A 16,439-nucleotide genomic window follows, 5' to 3' on the forward strand; every position below is an offset into this window, starting at 1 on the left:
TGGAATAATCAGGTTAATGATCACACCTGACTGAACTGCAGAATCATGAAATTATGGAACACTCATCGTGCCGTCGCGGTGATGAATTAATATTCCAACACAAAACGCACTCACGGAGGAAACTCAGCCTCAAAACAACTGGAAGGAAAATGTTTATCTAAAAGAAGAGCAGTGAGGAAGATCAGCCCGACACATTCTGCTGTAATAAAGTGAAACTGAGTGATCACAGTCTGTTTCTATCGCAGATTAATTAATATCATATAATCTCACACAGTCACACATTAACAAGTCAGGAATGTTCTGGCTTTGGACGCAACAGTAGTGTCGCTTTTATTTATGGTTGATGTGTTTTAATTCTTCATTTTCTCAAAGAATAACTGCTCCTGGTTGGTCTGTTCCTGGTTACAGCGCCCCCTGCTGAGCCTCTGATTTAAACCGACTGTGTGATCGGTCAACTCTGCGCTGGCTCCTTCCAGTACAGTTTCTTGCCGGGATCAACTTCAACCAATTTTTATTTTCTGGAAGCTTTGGCTGACGGACCAAACATTGTTTTGATGATATCAGAATAAATACATCGAAGCAAAATGTGACAACCTGAGAGACACACACCCGCTACACCTTCCAGGACCTGGAAATGTCCTCGTCTTTAACTCACAGTGGGTCTCTCTGCTGGGAGAGAATCCTGAGGAAGTGTGGGCTCTCTTTGCCCTGAAAAGGCTCGATGTGGTCAGTCTGCAGGTTTTCTGCTCTGCACCGTCTCTTCAGATATTCCAACCTTCATCACACTGAGCAGCGATGTGCCAGAGCTCAGCCACAGGAACAGGAGAGGACAGAACCTGGGGATGTCAGAGTTCAACCTGCCAGTCAAGACTGAGGGGGGAAAAAACAGAGTTACAAAGGAATCTGTGTCATGACAGAAGAGTTTCAGAATCCATCAGGAGGAAGCTTGTTTGTGGTGGAGATGATGATGGAGACATACTGAGCCTTGACATATTAAAGTTCCTCTACCGGAAAAAACCTTTAAAATCTATTTCCCATGAAAGGAATCACTTCTGCACAGAGAGTAAACAAACACACCAAAACAAGACCATCACCACTCATTTCCACTGATTTCCAATTTCCTAAATCGATCACACCAAAGTGGATATGTTTACAAACAAACTGGAATTTGCAGCCATCAAACATGTTTCCTGGGTGACCTTATCTTGGGGAACCTGCTGCAAGGCTTTCTGGGATATTAAAGATGGCGTTATGGCACCTCCAGCGAAAATATCAACATTTGACAGATTCATCCAGACTTTCTCAAATAGACGTACATAAAAGAATAATCTTGAATGTTGAGAAACTGATCGTTTTCTTCCAGATCGAGTTTACAAACGGGATCATGTGACAAAATGTCTGGAATCTTTGATGTCAACAAACCTGGGCAAAGTCCCTCCAAATTAAAAGGCTGGAAATAAGTGTTTGTATGAGTGTGATGAGGAATTTCCTTCAGAAAGGTTTGGATGAAGTAATAGAGATGGACATCAACAGCTGAAACTTAATTCTACACACACACACACACACACACACACACACACACACACACACACACACACACACACACACACACACACACACACACACACACACACACACACACACACACACACAGGTTCTTTTTCTTCATTCGTTTTTCTGCGTCGCTTCTCTCCAAATAGATTGAACCAACAAAAAAAAAGGAAAAAAAAAAAAAAAGAAAGAACTTTCTCAGAACTGCCGAGTCTAGATTGCAGGAGGATTATAGATTAGGATCTGCGGCAGAGAGGAGCGTTGCATAATTTACCCCGCGAGGAGGAATTGAGTTTATTCCTCAGTCGCGTCTCCTCCCGACGCGGTGCGGTGGCACAACGTGGGCGGCGCGTCGCGGAGCCAGAGACGATCCGCAGGAGGAGCAGCAGCTCCGGGAGCAGGAGGAGAACCAGCAGGAGCACCGCTGTGAGGAGGCCACGGAGCAGAAACAAACACACGCGCGCGTGTGTTGGAGTTCTGGTCCACGTCCAGACGTCAAGGGTACCGCGGCGTCCTGCCGGTGCGCGTACGTCGCTCTGAGGAGGATCCGGTTTCCAGCCCGGTAACACAAACCTGCCGGTGAGCATTAAGCAGAAACCGTCCGGGACGCGGATGATGGTGCATCGCACCTGATCCAGGACTCTGTCTTTTAAATATCCTCCACGGACCGGAACACCGGAGACCTCTGGTCCGGGTCCTGGTCCTGGTACTGGTTCTGCGCTGTTGGGACATTTCCAAACGCAGGCTCACATTTGGCACCAAAAGAAGAAATTTGAACTTTTTTTTCTCGTGGAGGGGTCGCGTGGGGAGCGCGCTCCGCCGCCGGGGACGCGCATCACAGGAGGACGTTTATTAGCACACATGGAAACGATGTGAAGACAAAGATCTGGAGATGCGTCGCAAATGCTTCTATCTGCTTCAGGTAAGATTCTTAAAATAATAATAATAACAATAATATTTGGTGGATTTATAATTGAAAGAGTTGAATGTAAAAGAGCAGATCAGCTGCTCTGGTTCTCAGATTCCTGCTTTAATCTCGCAGCGGAGGATTTGGTTCCGTCATCCATCCAGATGTCAGTTTCAGATATTGTCTCCATCTCGCAGTTATTAATCTAAAAATAGTAATCCTCATTAAAGACAGACTTAGAGAGGAGGTTTGATTCCTGGCAGACTCTTAGAGATATCAACCATTTCAATCACATGGACTTTAAATCGGCTTGTGCTTGTTTATCTGTAAACACCGAAACTTGAACCGGGACTTTGGGTAGAGATGGAATGAAAACGATCTGAAACCGGATCAGAGCAAGCAGGTTTCAGTGACTCCGGGGATTTAACGGAGAGTTAATGCAGCCAGTGCACCGCTCCTCTCGCTCACCCTGTGAACACGGTGGTATTTCAATTCCTCTTTCTGACTAGTTTGGTGTTTCCCTTCCTCCTGTGATCACTGATCTGATCCTGTGGCTCCAGAGCAGGAGACCACATGGACAAGCTGCTGTTGATCCAGAGCCTGAGGTGAATTACTTGAAGTACCAGCTCCCCATTGTACTCTAAGAATAGGAGCGAATCCTCTGAAGCCTTTCAAAAACTCCCTCTGCTCTCCAACCGGCTCCATTGTTGTGATTTAAGACCGGCGCTTATAGCTGCTGCTTATGGAACAACTGCTGCTGAGGTCAAGACCAACCACATCTGCTGCTCTGCGGCTACCTGCACCAACTAACTAGTCCTCTCAGTTACCTCAAGAGCTGCATGAAGCACAAAGTAACTAGTACTCTCAGTTACCTCTAGAGCTGGTTGTGTGCAGAAGAGGAAATGATTTCACCGTGAGAAGATTGTGGATAAAAAACCAGAAGATCTGATCAGAACTGATCCAGATGAAGTAGAAACTTTCCTCATCAGAAGGTTTTAACTGATGATTTCACAAGAAACTAAATGGATTAGTGAAAGAGACAAACAGATTTTCATTCTCTGCACTGTAAATTATACTTGCGTAAGAATTCGCTCAAGCATCTAAGTTACTCCATAATCACAGTAATTTGAGTATTTGTCATGTTCATGCCCGGCCGATGTAAAAAAAAAACCCTCAGAACCAGAGTTAGATAGAGGAATTAAGTATTTCAAGGCCGCTTCAGTACATCTTAAAGGAAAGGAGCTTATTGCTGGAGATACAAGGTTTTCTTCACACTTTCATTTTTGAACACGCAGCTTCTTTCTGAAACTTGGTCTAGATTTCTTCATGTGTGAGTGTGAATCCCGCAGCTGCTCCACTTCATGTTTCTCTGAAGTTTCAATGTTTCCTGCTGCAGCTGCTTCAGATGTGACTGGATTGTGTTTCACTGACATTTCACCGGTGAACCTGACGCCCACTCTGACCTGACTGCACCTCTGACCTGACTGCACCTCTGACCTGACTGTACCTCTGACCTCTGACCTGACTGCATCTCTGACCTCTGACCCCTGATGTAATACGGCACCACACCTCTGACCTCTGCCCCGACGCTGCAGCTCCTCGACCGCGGCGCCGCCAACGAGTGTTGCCACCCAGCCCGCCTTCACGTGGGGCTCGACTGGGAGACGAGAAACTCAGGAGGGAAAAATGTGCTTCTTAGTTGTATAATGAAGGAAAACAATTGTCAAAAATAGAATAAATCTAAATATGAAATGAGGACACTGTTTATCTCTGAGGCATCAAAGAGATTCCAGCACAAGAAGCCAAATCCTGAATGATTTAAAGCAGAATAAGTCGGCGCAGGGACGACCGTTTGTATAATAATTTACTCAAGGAGGGTTGGAGGAGGAGGAGGAGGAGGGATGAAGGGGGGAGGTGGGGGGAGCAGCTGTGAACGCCTCACTATGTGCATGTAGAAGATGAGCAGCCACTTCGGGTCGCAGCACGTTTTTAACTTGATGCTCGTCCTCGGGCAGCGTCCTGAGTTTGTGCATTGACCCGCTCGGGAAACAGTTTCTGCACTCACACTCCTCCTCCCTTCTATCCTCCCTTGTTTCCTTCACTCTGTCCTCTCTCTCCCTCCATCTCCTGGATTCGTGACACGACGCCATGAAGGAAACTACTAGTGGAATAAAGAAACAGACAAATCTACAAATTAGCTGCCACTCACACATGAAAGCCTCAGCGATTACAGTCCGAGACCACATGTCGTTCTGGGAAATGCAATTAATGCTAGATATTAACATTTAAAGTGGTTTTATGTGGGATTGGCTCTGTTCCACTTTAGGGGGCGGTGTTGAGAAACCGCTGCTCTGGTTTCACCAGTTTAGCTTCTTGTGTGTTCAAATGGTGTGAAGCTGCTTCCACTGTTGCTTCCTCCTGACATGACTCAATACACCATCTGGTGTCAGAAAATGGTACTGCATTCTGATTCTGCTTCGTTTTGAGGCAAATAGAAAGCAGACCGAATAGATCTGCACATGAATGAGACACTTTCTAGAAACTGATTCAGATCTGTGAAGCTGCTGGTTTCTTTCATTTCGAAGGCTCCTGAACAAGTCGGTCCAGCAGCGTCTGGCGTTACTGCAATGTTCTGGACAATTAGAGATTAGAGAAGACGTCTGCAGTGTTTGTTAGAGATAATCCTTTGGTCCTTTATTCTCACATTATTTTCATGTATAGGTGAAAGAAAACCTAGAATGCAGATCTGAAAACGTTCCAGTGATACTGCAAAATACATCGCAAATTACCATCATCACAATATTAAGTTGTGCATTATACGTATAAAAAACTAGACTGAACTGTTAGAAATGGTTTCCAAGGACTGTGTGTTCGTGCTCCACAAATTCAAAGCGACAGAAAAATGAAATAATTCACCAGAATTTAAATATTTACTAGTGAAAAATGTTAATCAACTGATGATTAAAATAGAATCACAAAAATCAAGAACAAAGACTAAAATCAGCAAACTGCTTCACAGGGCGGCCCCGCCGCCACAGGGTCCCCTTGGGGTGGGGATGGGGCAAATCGTGGTCACAAGGCTCGCTCTTGCTCATGCCGCCATCGCCTTCTCCGTCCGGGCCGTCTCCGCCCTCTTGGTCTCGATTAACCTCTCCGCCCAGTCGTTCTGGGCCATCTCCGCCCTCGTGGACTCGGCCTCCGTCCTCTGTGGCCCGAGGAGCAGCCACTGTGGCGAAGGTGCTCGCCACCCTCGGGGCCACAGACAGAGACAGATTTTACAAACACCATTCTTCATTTAACTAAACTCAAAACTAAAACCACACACTCCAGACACACACTGGCTGGCTCCACCTCCCTGCCACCGAGATGATTCAAAGAAAAACTACCGACTAAGAATCTTCAATTTACTTCCAGATAATCAACAAACTGCAACGTCTGGACGTCACCAGTCCGCGGGTGTCTTACCGTCAGCGTGAGCTCGTGTTGCATCATCTAAAGGAACAAAACATAATCAAGAGGAAAAATGTGTGACGGTTTTAATGCTTGAAAACGTTGTTTTGGTTAGAGTGAGAAGAGGCGAATTCAGAGGTGAGCGTAGCAGGATACCTGCCAGGACTGACTGAGTGTGAAGCAGCCACAGCGAGCTGTCAGGACCCCCCCCCCCCCCCCCCCCCCCCCCCCCAAACCAACCAACCAAACCCTGGCATTTAAATCAGGCTCCTCGCCGGCTGCCTCTGTCAGGCCGCGTCGCACCGGAACGACCCCAGAAAGTCAAGAATTTTAATGAAATTCCTGCGACCTCAGCGGTGTGTTCTGTCTGAACGGGGTGAATGTTTACTGTTCCTCCTGCTGCATTATTGATAACGGATCTTTTATGGAAGGAGGAAATGAAACGTGGGCTTGATGCTCGCCGGAGCTGCCCTGCGTGAACCGTCCACACTAACGGAGAGACGCCAGCCAGTCGCGGGTCAATCGAAAAGACCCCAACCAAAACCAAACTCGTGGCGTTTGACGGACGTGTGTCAGCAGCCAATCGGGACGCTCCAGAAGTCGCATCACAGCGTGTCACACGGCCGTCTCCATCCACCGTTCTCGTTAAAGCTTGTGTGGGAGTGAGGAGCTTCCTGCTCGCAGATCCAGAGGAAAGCCGAGTGGATGTGGATGAAACATTAATCCAAACTGAATCGAGAACATAAATACAGGCCGTCGTGCCGCTGGAGCTGGTGTGTGAATCCAGCAGACCGCGGCGCGCTGGACTTTAATATTATTATTTGGATTATTATCTGCTTTACCGAGGTGGACCGTAGCTGGTGGCTGCCTCTAAAGGGTTCTACACCCTCCTCCTCCCTCCTACACTACCTCCACCTTCCACCACCAGCAGAGCTCTTCTCCACCCTCCGCACTCCTCCACCACCCTCCTTCTCCGCCCTCCTCCACCCCCTGCAGAACGCTCCTCCTCCGCCCTCCTCCACCCCCTGCAGTACGCTCCTCCACCCTCCTCTGCCCTCCTCCACCCCCTGCAGAATGCTCCTCCACCCTCCTCCACCCTCCTCCACCCCCTGTAGAGCGCTCCTCCTCAATGCAGAGCCACTACCACATTATCCGGCGCTCAAGGGCAGCGAACGTCTTTCACTTTGATTCAGCAGAACTTTATCGACTGTATGAAAGGATTAAATGAGCGGAGCAGCAGGACCAATAAGACGTTAAGTCTCGATAAAAGCTGCTGGTTGAACCCGACAGCAGCCAAACAAAAGCTTAGAATAACTAGAATACATAGAATATTATATACACACTTTATATATGTTAAACCTTTGTGCCCATGATTCAGTTCTTCACTGCAGCAACACCTGGCGTGGAGCTAATAAAGCAATACTTAATCTAATCTAATCTAATCTAATATGGAATGGAGCTGCAGCAGCGTCTATGTGCAGTGCAACAGTTCAGTGTGGTGGTGGGATGTGGACGTGGTAGAAATGGAACCTGCCTCATTCCTATTGGCTGATGATCTCAGGCTGTCTGTGAACCAATCACACGCTCTGACTTGAGACCGGAGACGTGTGAATGTTTAATGCGCAGGTGCACCACAGGCAGACTGGATGTGAGGACACTGAAGCCTTCATGTGGGGTTAATACCCCCCCCTCCGGTGACGGCTGTGCCTCTGTGTGGGTTAATATTTGCCCCCCGGTTGCCCCCGGCCCCGCTGACGGCTGTGCCTCTCTGTGTTTCAGGTGTGCGTGGTGCTCAGCGTGGCGCCGCCGGCCTCCTCTGTGGATCTGACGTGTGAAGCTCTGCTGATGCTCTCAGGAAATGTGTCGTGTAAGTGGAGGACAGACCGCTCTGCAGCCTTTTTCCTCAAACAGGCGGCGGCTGTGGAAGCGATGCTCTGTTTCCACGGAGACGGGGACCGAGCGTTTTTCAGAAAGTTGCGTTTTCCGTGACCCCGAGCTCCGTTGTCGTGTGAACCGGCCCCAAAAGGCAAGAAACGTTTTGCACGTCCACTTGAAACGGTTGCTGTGTGAACGGGGCTCGAACCGGGTGACTTCTCACTGCGTGCAACGTGTTAACCACTTCACCAGCGAGCAGCAGGAAGGATGTTCACCTTCCATTGGCCGTTCAGACGAAGCCTGAGCTTTGCCCCGCAGAGCCTCGTGTTTTGGCCTCTTTTCTACGTAAATCATCTTCAGTTATCCCAGAAATAATGGCGTGACCTCGGGGCACGTCCACATTCATATTCGCCGCCGCCCTGTTATTGCTCCGGGAAGCGTCTGTCACCAGTGTTTACCGTCGGCCTTTCACGCTCGCGCCGTGTATCTCTTAAGCTCAATCTAATGAGGTTTTCATTGCCGGCTCTGAACTGAAGCTTATTGATGAAGCTGTCCTCCTCTTCCTCCTCTTCCTCCCTCTCTGGATCACAGTGCAGGCGTTGGCAGCTTCCTGGAACCAAACCTTCATCAACGCCACAAGCCAGTGGAGCGGTGAGTGTTGGATGCGCACTTCCAATGTCCTCCCCCTTCCTATACCCCCCCCCCCCCCCCCCCCCCCCCCCGCACCCCAACCCCTCACCACCACCAGGCGGACAGGAACGATCTGAAGACTGTTTATGAGCAGCAACATCACAGATGAGGTACAATGCTGCAAATAGACTTGTTGGCGTAGAGCCACACACACACAAACACACACACACACACACGCTGCTCAGTGCCAAGGCGACTGCAGCGCTGTCAGAAAGCCATCGCGGCTGATATGTAGTCCAGGAACGTTTGCATGCCAGAACGTTTGGGGGGGGGAGTGCATGTATGTGTGTTCACCTATAGATCAGCATGGATGCTTGTTCTTATGTTGTAATCTCATTTCATTTCGAAGGTTTTTCTTTAAATGCCTCCAAACCAACCTTCTTTCGTACATTAAAACAGCTGCTGTTCAAACTTAATAAGATAAGATAAGATATCCCTTTATTTATCTCGCATGTGGAGAAATTTGCAATGGGTAATTTCATATCAGATATTATGCATTAACGAAATACCACGTTATTATTGTGATAAATGAAGTTTGATGCAATCATATCAAGATGTACAGGTCATACTAACATAACATTTTGAGTAATTAAACACTTTTATGATGAAAAGTTCACATTTGTTACTGTGTTAAAGAAAATTAATAATATGAAAACAAACGATTAGTTTGGTTTTTTTAAATAGTTTTGACACTTGTTCTTGTGGAATAATGAGAAAATATGTGGCTGATTTTTCAGTTCTTGAAAATCTTGAAGATGTAAAAATATTTTATTGGTGTTTTTCTTATTATAGAGGCAAATATATTACTAAATTCACAAGATGCTTTATTTTTTCATTTAAAACAACTTGATTTAGTTTTTTTCTTGGTTTATAATGCGCATTCAGGACCCCCCCCTCAAAAATAATCTTGTTAATCTCAGTGACAACACACTCAAGAAATGGATCAGGAGACCATCTGCTCAGTTTTTAGAAAATAAGAAACAAAACAACTGAGATATAAATTAAAACTTCTGTGAACAATCAAACTAAAACGCAGGTTTAAAGAGTTTGTGTGTCTTTTTCTTTAGTTTAACTAATAAAATGATGACGCATCAGTAAATCTCTTTACATCCACTCGGAGACACTTCCACTGACATGGATCAAACCATTCTGAAGCAGAGGGGGGAAGATATAATCATTTAAAAGCTTTAAATGTTTAATTAATTATGTACATAAATAACACAACTGAGTTCAGTTTCCAGCTGTGGTGGTTGAATAATAAACAGATATATTGAATGTGTAGAGTTTGTGGCGCCAGGTCTCCACGGTCACGTCAGGATTCACTCACACGTATTAAAAGTTAAAAAAGTATTTTGTTTTTGGGGGCTTTTATTACTCCTGGTTGCTGTCATTGAGTGTATCTCTAAGGGAAGCTTGAACTCATTTCCCCCCCATAAAAGATGTAATACCATAAAAAGTCACACGATGATCTTAATGTTCCAGGCTTCTGAAGCTGCAGAGACGATGTTGAGACAAAAAGAAGTGTGTGTGCAGAAAAGTGAAACAAACCATTCTGACTCATATTGTGTATTTACTTAAGCACATTTCTTTTTACCTTACGACTAGACAAATACTCCAAATACATTAGAACACGTTCGCCGATGTCTCCAAACGGCTCCGGGCTTCGTGACGGGAACATTCGGCATCTCTTCACTCGAAGCTTTGAATCGTTATTCCTCATCTTTGAAATGCAGAAACGTAGAATTAACCGAGTGGCTTGTCTGTTCCGTACTGAAGGTCGGTTTCCTCCGACACTTCCACTGATCCACAGCCAGGAAATGGACAAAACCTTTTGTGAAGGAGATAACGGAGAAGATCAAATGCGATTACTTCATTTTGTGTGAACAAGAAAACAACAACAACAAAAAAAACGACAACCCCTGAGCCTTGAGGTTTAAATAGTTTAAACTCATAAAGCTTCTTAAACTAAAGACCGATCCAGACCTTCGTTTTTCAAGTGGATCATTGTGAACTTGTTCGCTACTGGAGGTAAAACTGCTGATCAACAGAGTAATTCTGGGCCTGATTTACTAAAATCCCGCCAACATCAACTGGGACTCACATCCATGGGACTCGGTTTTGTACGATCCGATGGAAACGGGATTGTTACCCTGCTCGTCTGCTCGCGTTCACCATGCGACGCTATTAGCGTAAAACTCCTGGGAGACAAACCATGTGTGTGGTTTCGTCTCGGAGCGAATCATCAGCGTGTCGATTTAGTAAATCAGCTTATAAAAGTCAGAGTGCACAATGTCACGTTTACGTAAACCTTCAGTCGATCGGGACAAAGTGTGAAACGCATGTTCAACGTAAAAACCAACAAAAGCAGTGAGCTGCTTTAAGCCCGGCTGCGTTTAGACCGAAGCTCGTTTATTTCCCGTATCGATGGATTTAAAGAAATGTTTTTTTTTCAGCGGGTTAATTCACTCTGACACACTTCCACTGATCCACAAGCAGGAAACTGGACTGAACCATTATGAGGCAGGTGGAGTGGGGAACAAATATTGTTTTGTTAAAATACTAAATGTGAAAAAGTTTCATGGTTACTGTCCAAACAGAAAAATAAATAGTTGTGACGTTGGAATAAAAGGAGCGTTTCAGAGAGGCACGTCGGGGGGAGGGGCGATGGACCAAGGTTATTGGCAGGCCTGTACCCGCCTCCTCCCGACACTGACCCCCTCCCTCCTCCCCCCTCTCTCATTAGGCTCGGGGATCTACTGCGACACCTCCATCGATGGCATCGGGACCTGCTGGCCGCGGAGCGGTGCCGGTCAGATGGTGTCACGACCCTGTCCAGAGATGTTTTACGGCGTCCGGTACAACACCACCAGTGAGTCCATACCTGCCGTCTCCCGACAGCACGCAATAACTCAAAACAACGGGGTTTAATTTGATTCCCACTCCCCTCCGCCTCTCCTCCACTCAGTGTCCCCTCAGGCAAATCCTGTTTACGTAATTGTGCATACACGAATTAGCATGAGTATACAAATTAGCCGGAGAAAGAAAAGTGTTCAGGAGAAAACAAACGTGTTCAGAGAAGAGGAAGAAGAAGAAGACGGAGCCGAGCTCCCGCTGAGCAGAACACTGTTTGTGTCAGAGCTTAATTACAAAATAACACAAAAGATAATCACACAAATTAAAAATTTACTTTCTGCTGTCTGGAGCTGTGAAGACGCCATCGTGCTACCTCTGTCTCACTCTGTCTTCATCTTCCTCTTATATTATAGAGTATATCCCTATGACATTCAGATTATAGAGCATCTTCCCCTAACATCCAGATTATAGAGCGTCTTCCTCTAACATCCAGATTATAGAGCATCTTCCTCCCACTACAGATGAAGCAGAAAAATACTTGAAAACCTCTTTGTGCATTTTTCCTTTAGTTGTTCAGAACAATGGAAATGTGTCAGAAGACCATTTTTCGGGTTTAAAGTTATTTCAAGATCATTTTCGACACTCGGGAGTTAAAACATTGTTATCGAAGTTATGCGTGCTTCAACTTCAGTGAAAAGTTTAATATTTGATGAGTGTTTGCACTGAGACTGTCCATATGAGTCATTGTGCAGATGTTGATGATCGAGCCAGACACGTGGAGTGAACGACGTTAAGTGAGTTTATGAGTTGAAAGCCGGCCTGTTTCTCCGTCATTTAAACTGAACTGCTCTCAGGAGGAAGAGGTTAATTTCACCTTCAGGATTAACATAATCTACACAGACTAAAAGCCTCCGGCGTGGCCGTCCGTCTGCGTTTGGACAGAGAAGCTGAAAGCAGCATTTTAGGTTTGATTAGAAGTAAGAAATGTGTGTGTGTGTGTCCTGAATAAAAAGCTCTATGTTCCACGTTCAACTTATTTTTAGCCCATTGTTAATCATCGCCGATGTTTTTGTCTGATTTAATGAAAGCTTCATTATCTAAGTGCGGCACACACACACACACACACACACACACACACACACACACACACACACACACACACACACACACACACACACACACACACACACACACACACACACACACACACAGAGGGCTTTAACTAAAGAATGACTGTGATGAAGCTCTGTCCAACCGGCGTAACCATCGTTTTTTCCCCAATATGAGGATTTTTTTCATGCATGTCGTCTTCTCCCGTTTTCGTGTATTTCTGTGGCAGAGTTACAGCGCCCCCTATAGGCCTGCCATATGTACTACATCATTTTGAGTCATTCTTATGGTGACATGTGGACGGGAAAACAAAAAAAACCACGGGGGGAAAAAAAGATTGTTTTGGCTGGTGTGGACAGAGACTCGGTCGTTTGAACCACAGTCGCTAAAGTTTGAACGGAATTGAAGGAAAGGTGTTGCAGAGCTGCTGTCTCTCTGTCTGCCTTACTGTTAGCATTAGCATTAGCCACAGTCGTATTCAGAGAAGAACAGCTCTGCTACTGCAAGAGTCTGAAAGCAACGTGCTGGAGGCAACGTGTTGGAGGGGACATGATAGCTGTCCCATTGTGAGCAATGTTAGCATTAGCCTGTGGATTTGATTAGCATTAGCGTGCGTAGGCTAGCGGCTGGCCTCCTGTTCTCAGAGCTGAATGTTTGGAGTTCATTGTTTGTTGCCGCTTCTTCCCAGCTGAAAGCTAGCGGCTGTTAGCCTGTTAACTGTTAGCTGCTAACTGTTAGCTGCTAACTGTTAGCTGCTAACTGTTAGCTGCTAACTGCTAGCCACACAGGTAGCCTCTGCAGGATATTCCTGTCAGACGTAATAATCCTAACTTTCGCGCTCCTGGAGGCTCGGTGCTTCATCCTATCACTCCACGGTGAACTCAAGCAAACGAACACAGAAAGGATTTTGTCTCCTGCAAAACGTTTTCACGTAAAAATTCCTCATTTAATTACTTGTGTTTGCATAGGACTTCTTAATATAAATCTTTCTTAGTAAACCATCTGCATCGATGCCAACTGAAAGCACAACGTGATCGAGATCTTAGCAATCAGATCGAGGAGATTTATTGATTCCTGGATTTACTTCCGTAACCTTCTGCTTCTTGTTAGCATCTTGTTAACGTCAGTAGCCCAGCTCCGTTTGACGAGCTGTCGCTCTGTTGGACTTCTATTAAAGAAATGATTGAGGACTGAGGACCGTACTGCCGTCGAGATGGGAGAATAGTTATTGCATCTTTTGGTTCCTGATTAAAAGTGTGTGGTTTCATTATTTTGAGCTGTGCCAAGTATTTTGGGTGTTCTTGAAAAAAGAAGGCAGAGGCCAAATACGTGGAGTGATTTTTGTTACAATGGGAGTTTCATTATTTGAAAACTGGCAGTAAAATGTGCTAATAGCTAACACGCAGGTTTTATTTCCATGTTTGAACATAACTTCTGTCTCCATGGGCACCAGCAGGCCAAACCTGTCTCTGGTCTACACACAGCGGAGTTTTACGGCAGTTTGATGAATTTCTGAGCGCAGCGAGCACCAACCATGTCCAAACCTACCAGACACAGGATGCGAGTGGAGCCAGGCTCCTCATCGATGGGATTCCTGAACTTTATAAGATCTCATAAAAACTACCACAACTATCCCGAACGTGCAGGAGCGCAGTGGAAGTCCTGCCACATAATGGACGCCATTAAAAGCTCCAGTATTCAAGTTGTTGAAGTGTGAACGCTTATTAAAACCAGAACTTTCTCCCTGCTTCAGTCCAAGATAAAGAACAAACTGCACCACATGTATGAATGTCATGAAGGTGCTAAAGGGTTAAAGAGTGAAGCTGGGTTTGGATTTGGTATTCATGTGGTTTGGTGATTATTAGGTGGTCGACTTCAGCACAAAACGTTCAGGAAAAGAGATTCAGGAACGAAGAACCACGAGAAGAAGCAGGAATAAGACAGCCGAGATAAACTACAAACCTGCAGACAGACGCACACAGGTTGAAAAAAGACAAGCTCACCTTTATTCAAGCACGCTGTGCTCAATGCTCAATGCTAATGAGTGTCGATAATGATAATGATACCAGTTAATGCTGATGAATACCACTAATGATCGTGCATGCCAGCTAATGCTAATGGTTACTGGCTAATGTTGCTCAGTGGGACATTGGGAGTTTAGCTTCTCATCATGATAATCCTCGTGCTAACAGTTGGCCCAGTTATCTTTGCAAGATGCTATTGCTAACTTTGCCAGGCAACTGGATTATCTCTGGATAGCGCTAAAGCTCACTGGTATGTCAGCTATCTTCCTTTGAGAGTCTGACATGGTGAAAAACAATCGCACGTTATATTGTTGCGTCTGCCTTGGTCGTCGCCGCAGATCACAACAAACACACTGGGAAATCATTTTCTTCCACTAACAGATTTGATGTCAAGATGGAGAGCGGGTCCATTTCTTACGGTTCAGTGAGCTGCTGTTTATCACAGTGACAAAAGTAAAAATGTAACATCTTTAGCAGAAAGAAATACTTCTGCAATGTTAAGTCTCAATAAACTAGAACTTTTTTGATTTGATTTGGTTGGTTAGGAAGTTGGATGGCTGGCTAGTTGGTGGGTTGGTTGGTTGGTTGGTCGTGTGGTTGGGTGGGTGGTTGGTCAGTCATCAGCTTGTTGGGTGTATGGTTGGATGTTCTTTTGTGTGGTTGGGTGGTTGAGTGGATGGTTAGTCAGTCGGTCAGCTTGTTGGGTGTATGGTTGGATGGTCGGTTGGGTGGATGGTTGGATAGATGGATGTGAAGGCAATCGGGATGGAGAGTTGTTGCAAGGTTTGGTTGGTTAGGAAGTCAGATGGCTGGCTTGTTGGTGAGTTGGTTGGTTGATCGGTCGGCCGGTCAGTTGGGTGGTTGGTTGATTGGTTGGTCGTTCAGGTGGTTGGGTTGATTGTTGGTTGGATGTGTATGAGCTCAGGGAATGGAGAGGTGTGTCAAGATTTGGTCGGTTAGGAAGTTTGATGGCCAGCTGGTTGGTGGGTTGGTTATTTGGTTGGTTGGTTGGTTGGGTGGATGGTTGGTCAGTCGGTCAGCTTGTTGGGTGTATGATTGGATTGTGGATGGCTGGATGGATATGAATGCTATCAGGGAACAAAGAGTTATCTGATGACTTGGGGACTTTTGAGGGATTTTATTTTCTTTGATTGTATTTTATTTTGTTGACTTGCTTGGTTTTGTTTCATACAGAAAGTGTGTCTTTCGGGGCCAGCGGTCGCTCAGCAGGGCAGTTCTGTCCTTGGTGGTAAAGAGGATCATGTTTCAGTGGAAATGTGAGTTCAGTCCCCCATCCAACCCCGTTCATTTGTCAACGTGTCCTTGGGCAAGACACTGAACCCCAGACAGCTTCTATCAGAGCCGTCACCACCGGTGTGTGAATGAGTGAATGTTTTTACCATGTAAAGTGCTTCATGAATGCTGAGCCAGTGAAAACAACCACAATGTCATATTGAATGAAACACTTCGGTATTTGTGTTCTCAGATTTGTCCGTTTTTACAAAAGGTGCCAACTTGCTTCATTGTATTTGTTCTGTTCTTGGTGTAGGAGAAACTATTGTCTCGCTGGTTTTTGTACCTCGTTCAGTCATTTCAGTCGTGACTCTTTGTGCTGCCAGACCTTTGATGGAGAGAGCGGATCTCATTGAAAAGCGCAGCTTCACTTTATTGTGTCGAGCTCGTTCGGTCTCAAAGGAGTTAAAAGCAGCTGAAGTCATTTGGAAGTGAAAGCAGGGTTTTAGTCTTTATTGTTCTGTTGGGTTGTGTGGTTTCTGTCCCCATGGAGTCTGTTATTACACACAAAGACACACGGGATCCAGACAATAAAGCAACTGAAAACCAATATATTAAGAATAAATTACAATCTAAGAAACCAGGACTTAATTACTGATCACAGAAGCCAAGTAGAGACACGATTAGATCATGTCATTTAATATTATTCTAAATGTGAGTTTTAATTCATGAAATCCACAAACAGG

General features: G+C 45.6%; 1 protein-coding gene across 1 annotated transcript in view; it reads left to right on the top strand.

The window, feature by feature from the left end:
• Positions 1–1,893: 1,893 nt before the first annotated feature.
• crhr1 (corticotropin releasing hormone receptor 1) overlaps positions 1,894–16,439 on the top strand; it is a 62,027-nt gene continuing 47,481 nt past the window's right edge. Inside the window, exons 1-4 of the mRNA XM_080476870.1 lie at positions 1,894–2,473; positions 7,688–7,775; positions 8,375–8,434; positions 11,217–11,342. Coding sequence (XP_080332996.1) covers positions 2,444–2,473; positions 7,688–7,775; positions 8,375–8,434; positions 11,217–11,342 — 304 coding nt within the window. The 5' untranslated portion in view covers positions 1,894–2,443. The remainder of the gene's footprint in view (positions 2,474–7,687; positions 7,776–8,374; positions 8,435–11,216; positions 11,343–16,439) is intronic.

The sequence above is a fragment of the Lipophrys pholis genome (genome assembly GCF_963383615.2).
Source record: "Lipophrys pholis genome assembly, chromosome: 1".
Lineage (NCBI taxonomy): Eukaryota > Metazoa > Chordata > Actinopteri > Blenniiformes > Blenniidae > Lipophrys > Lipophrys pholis.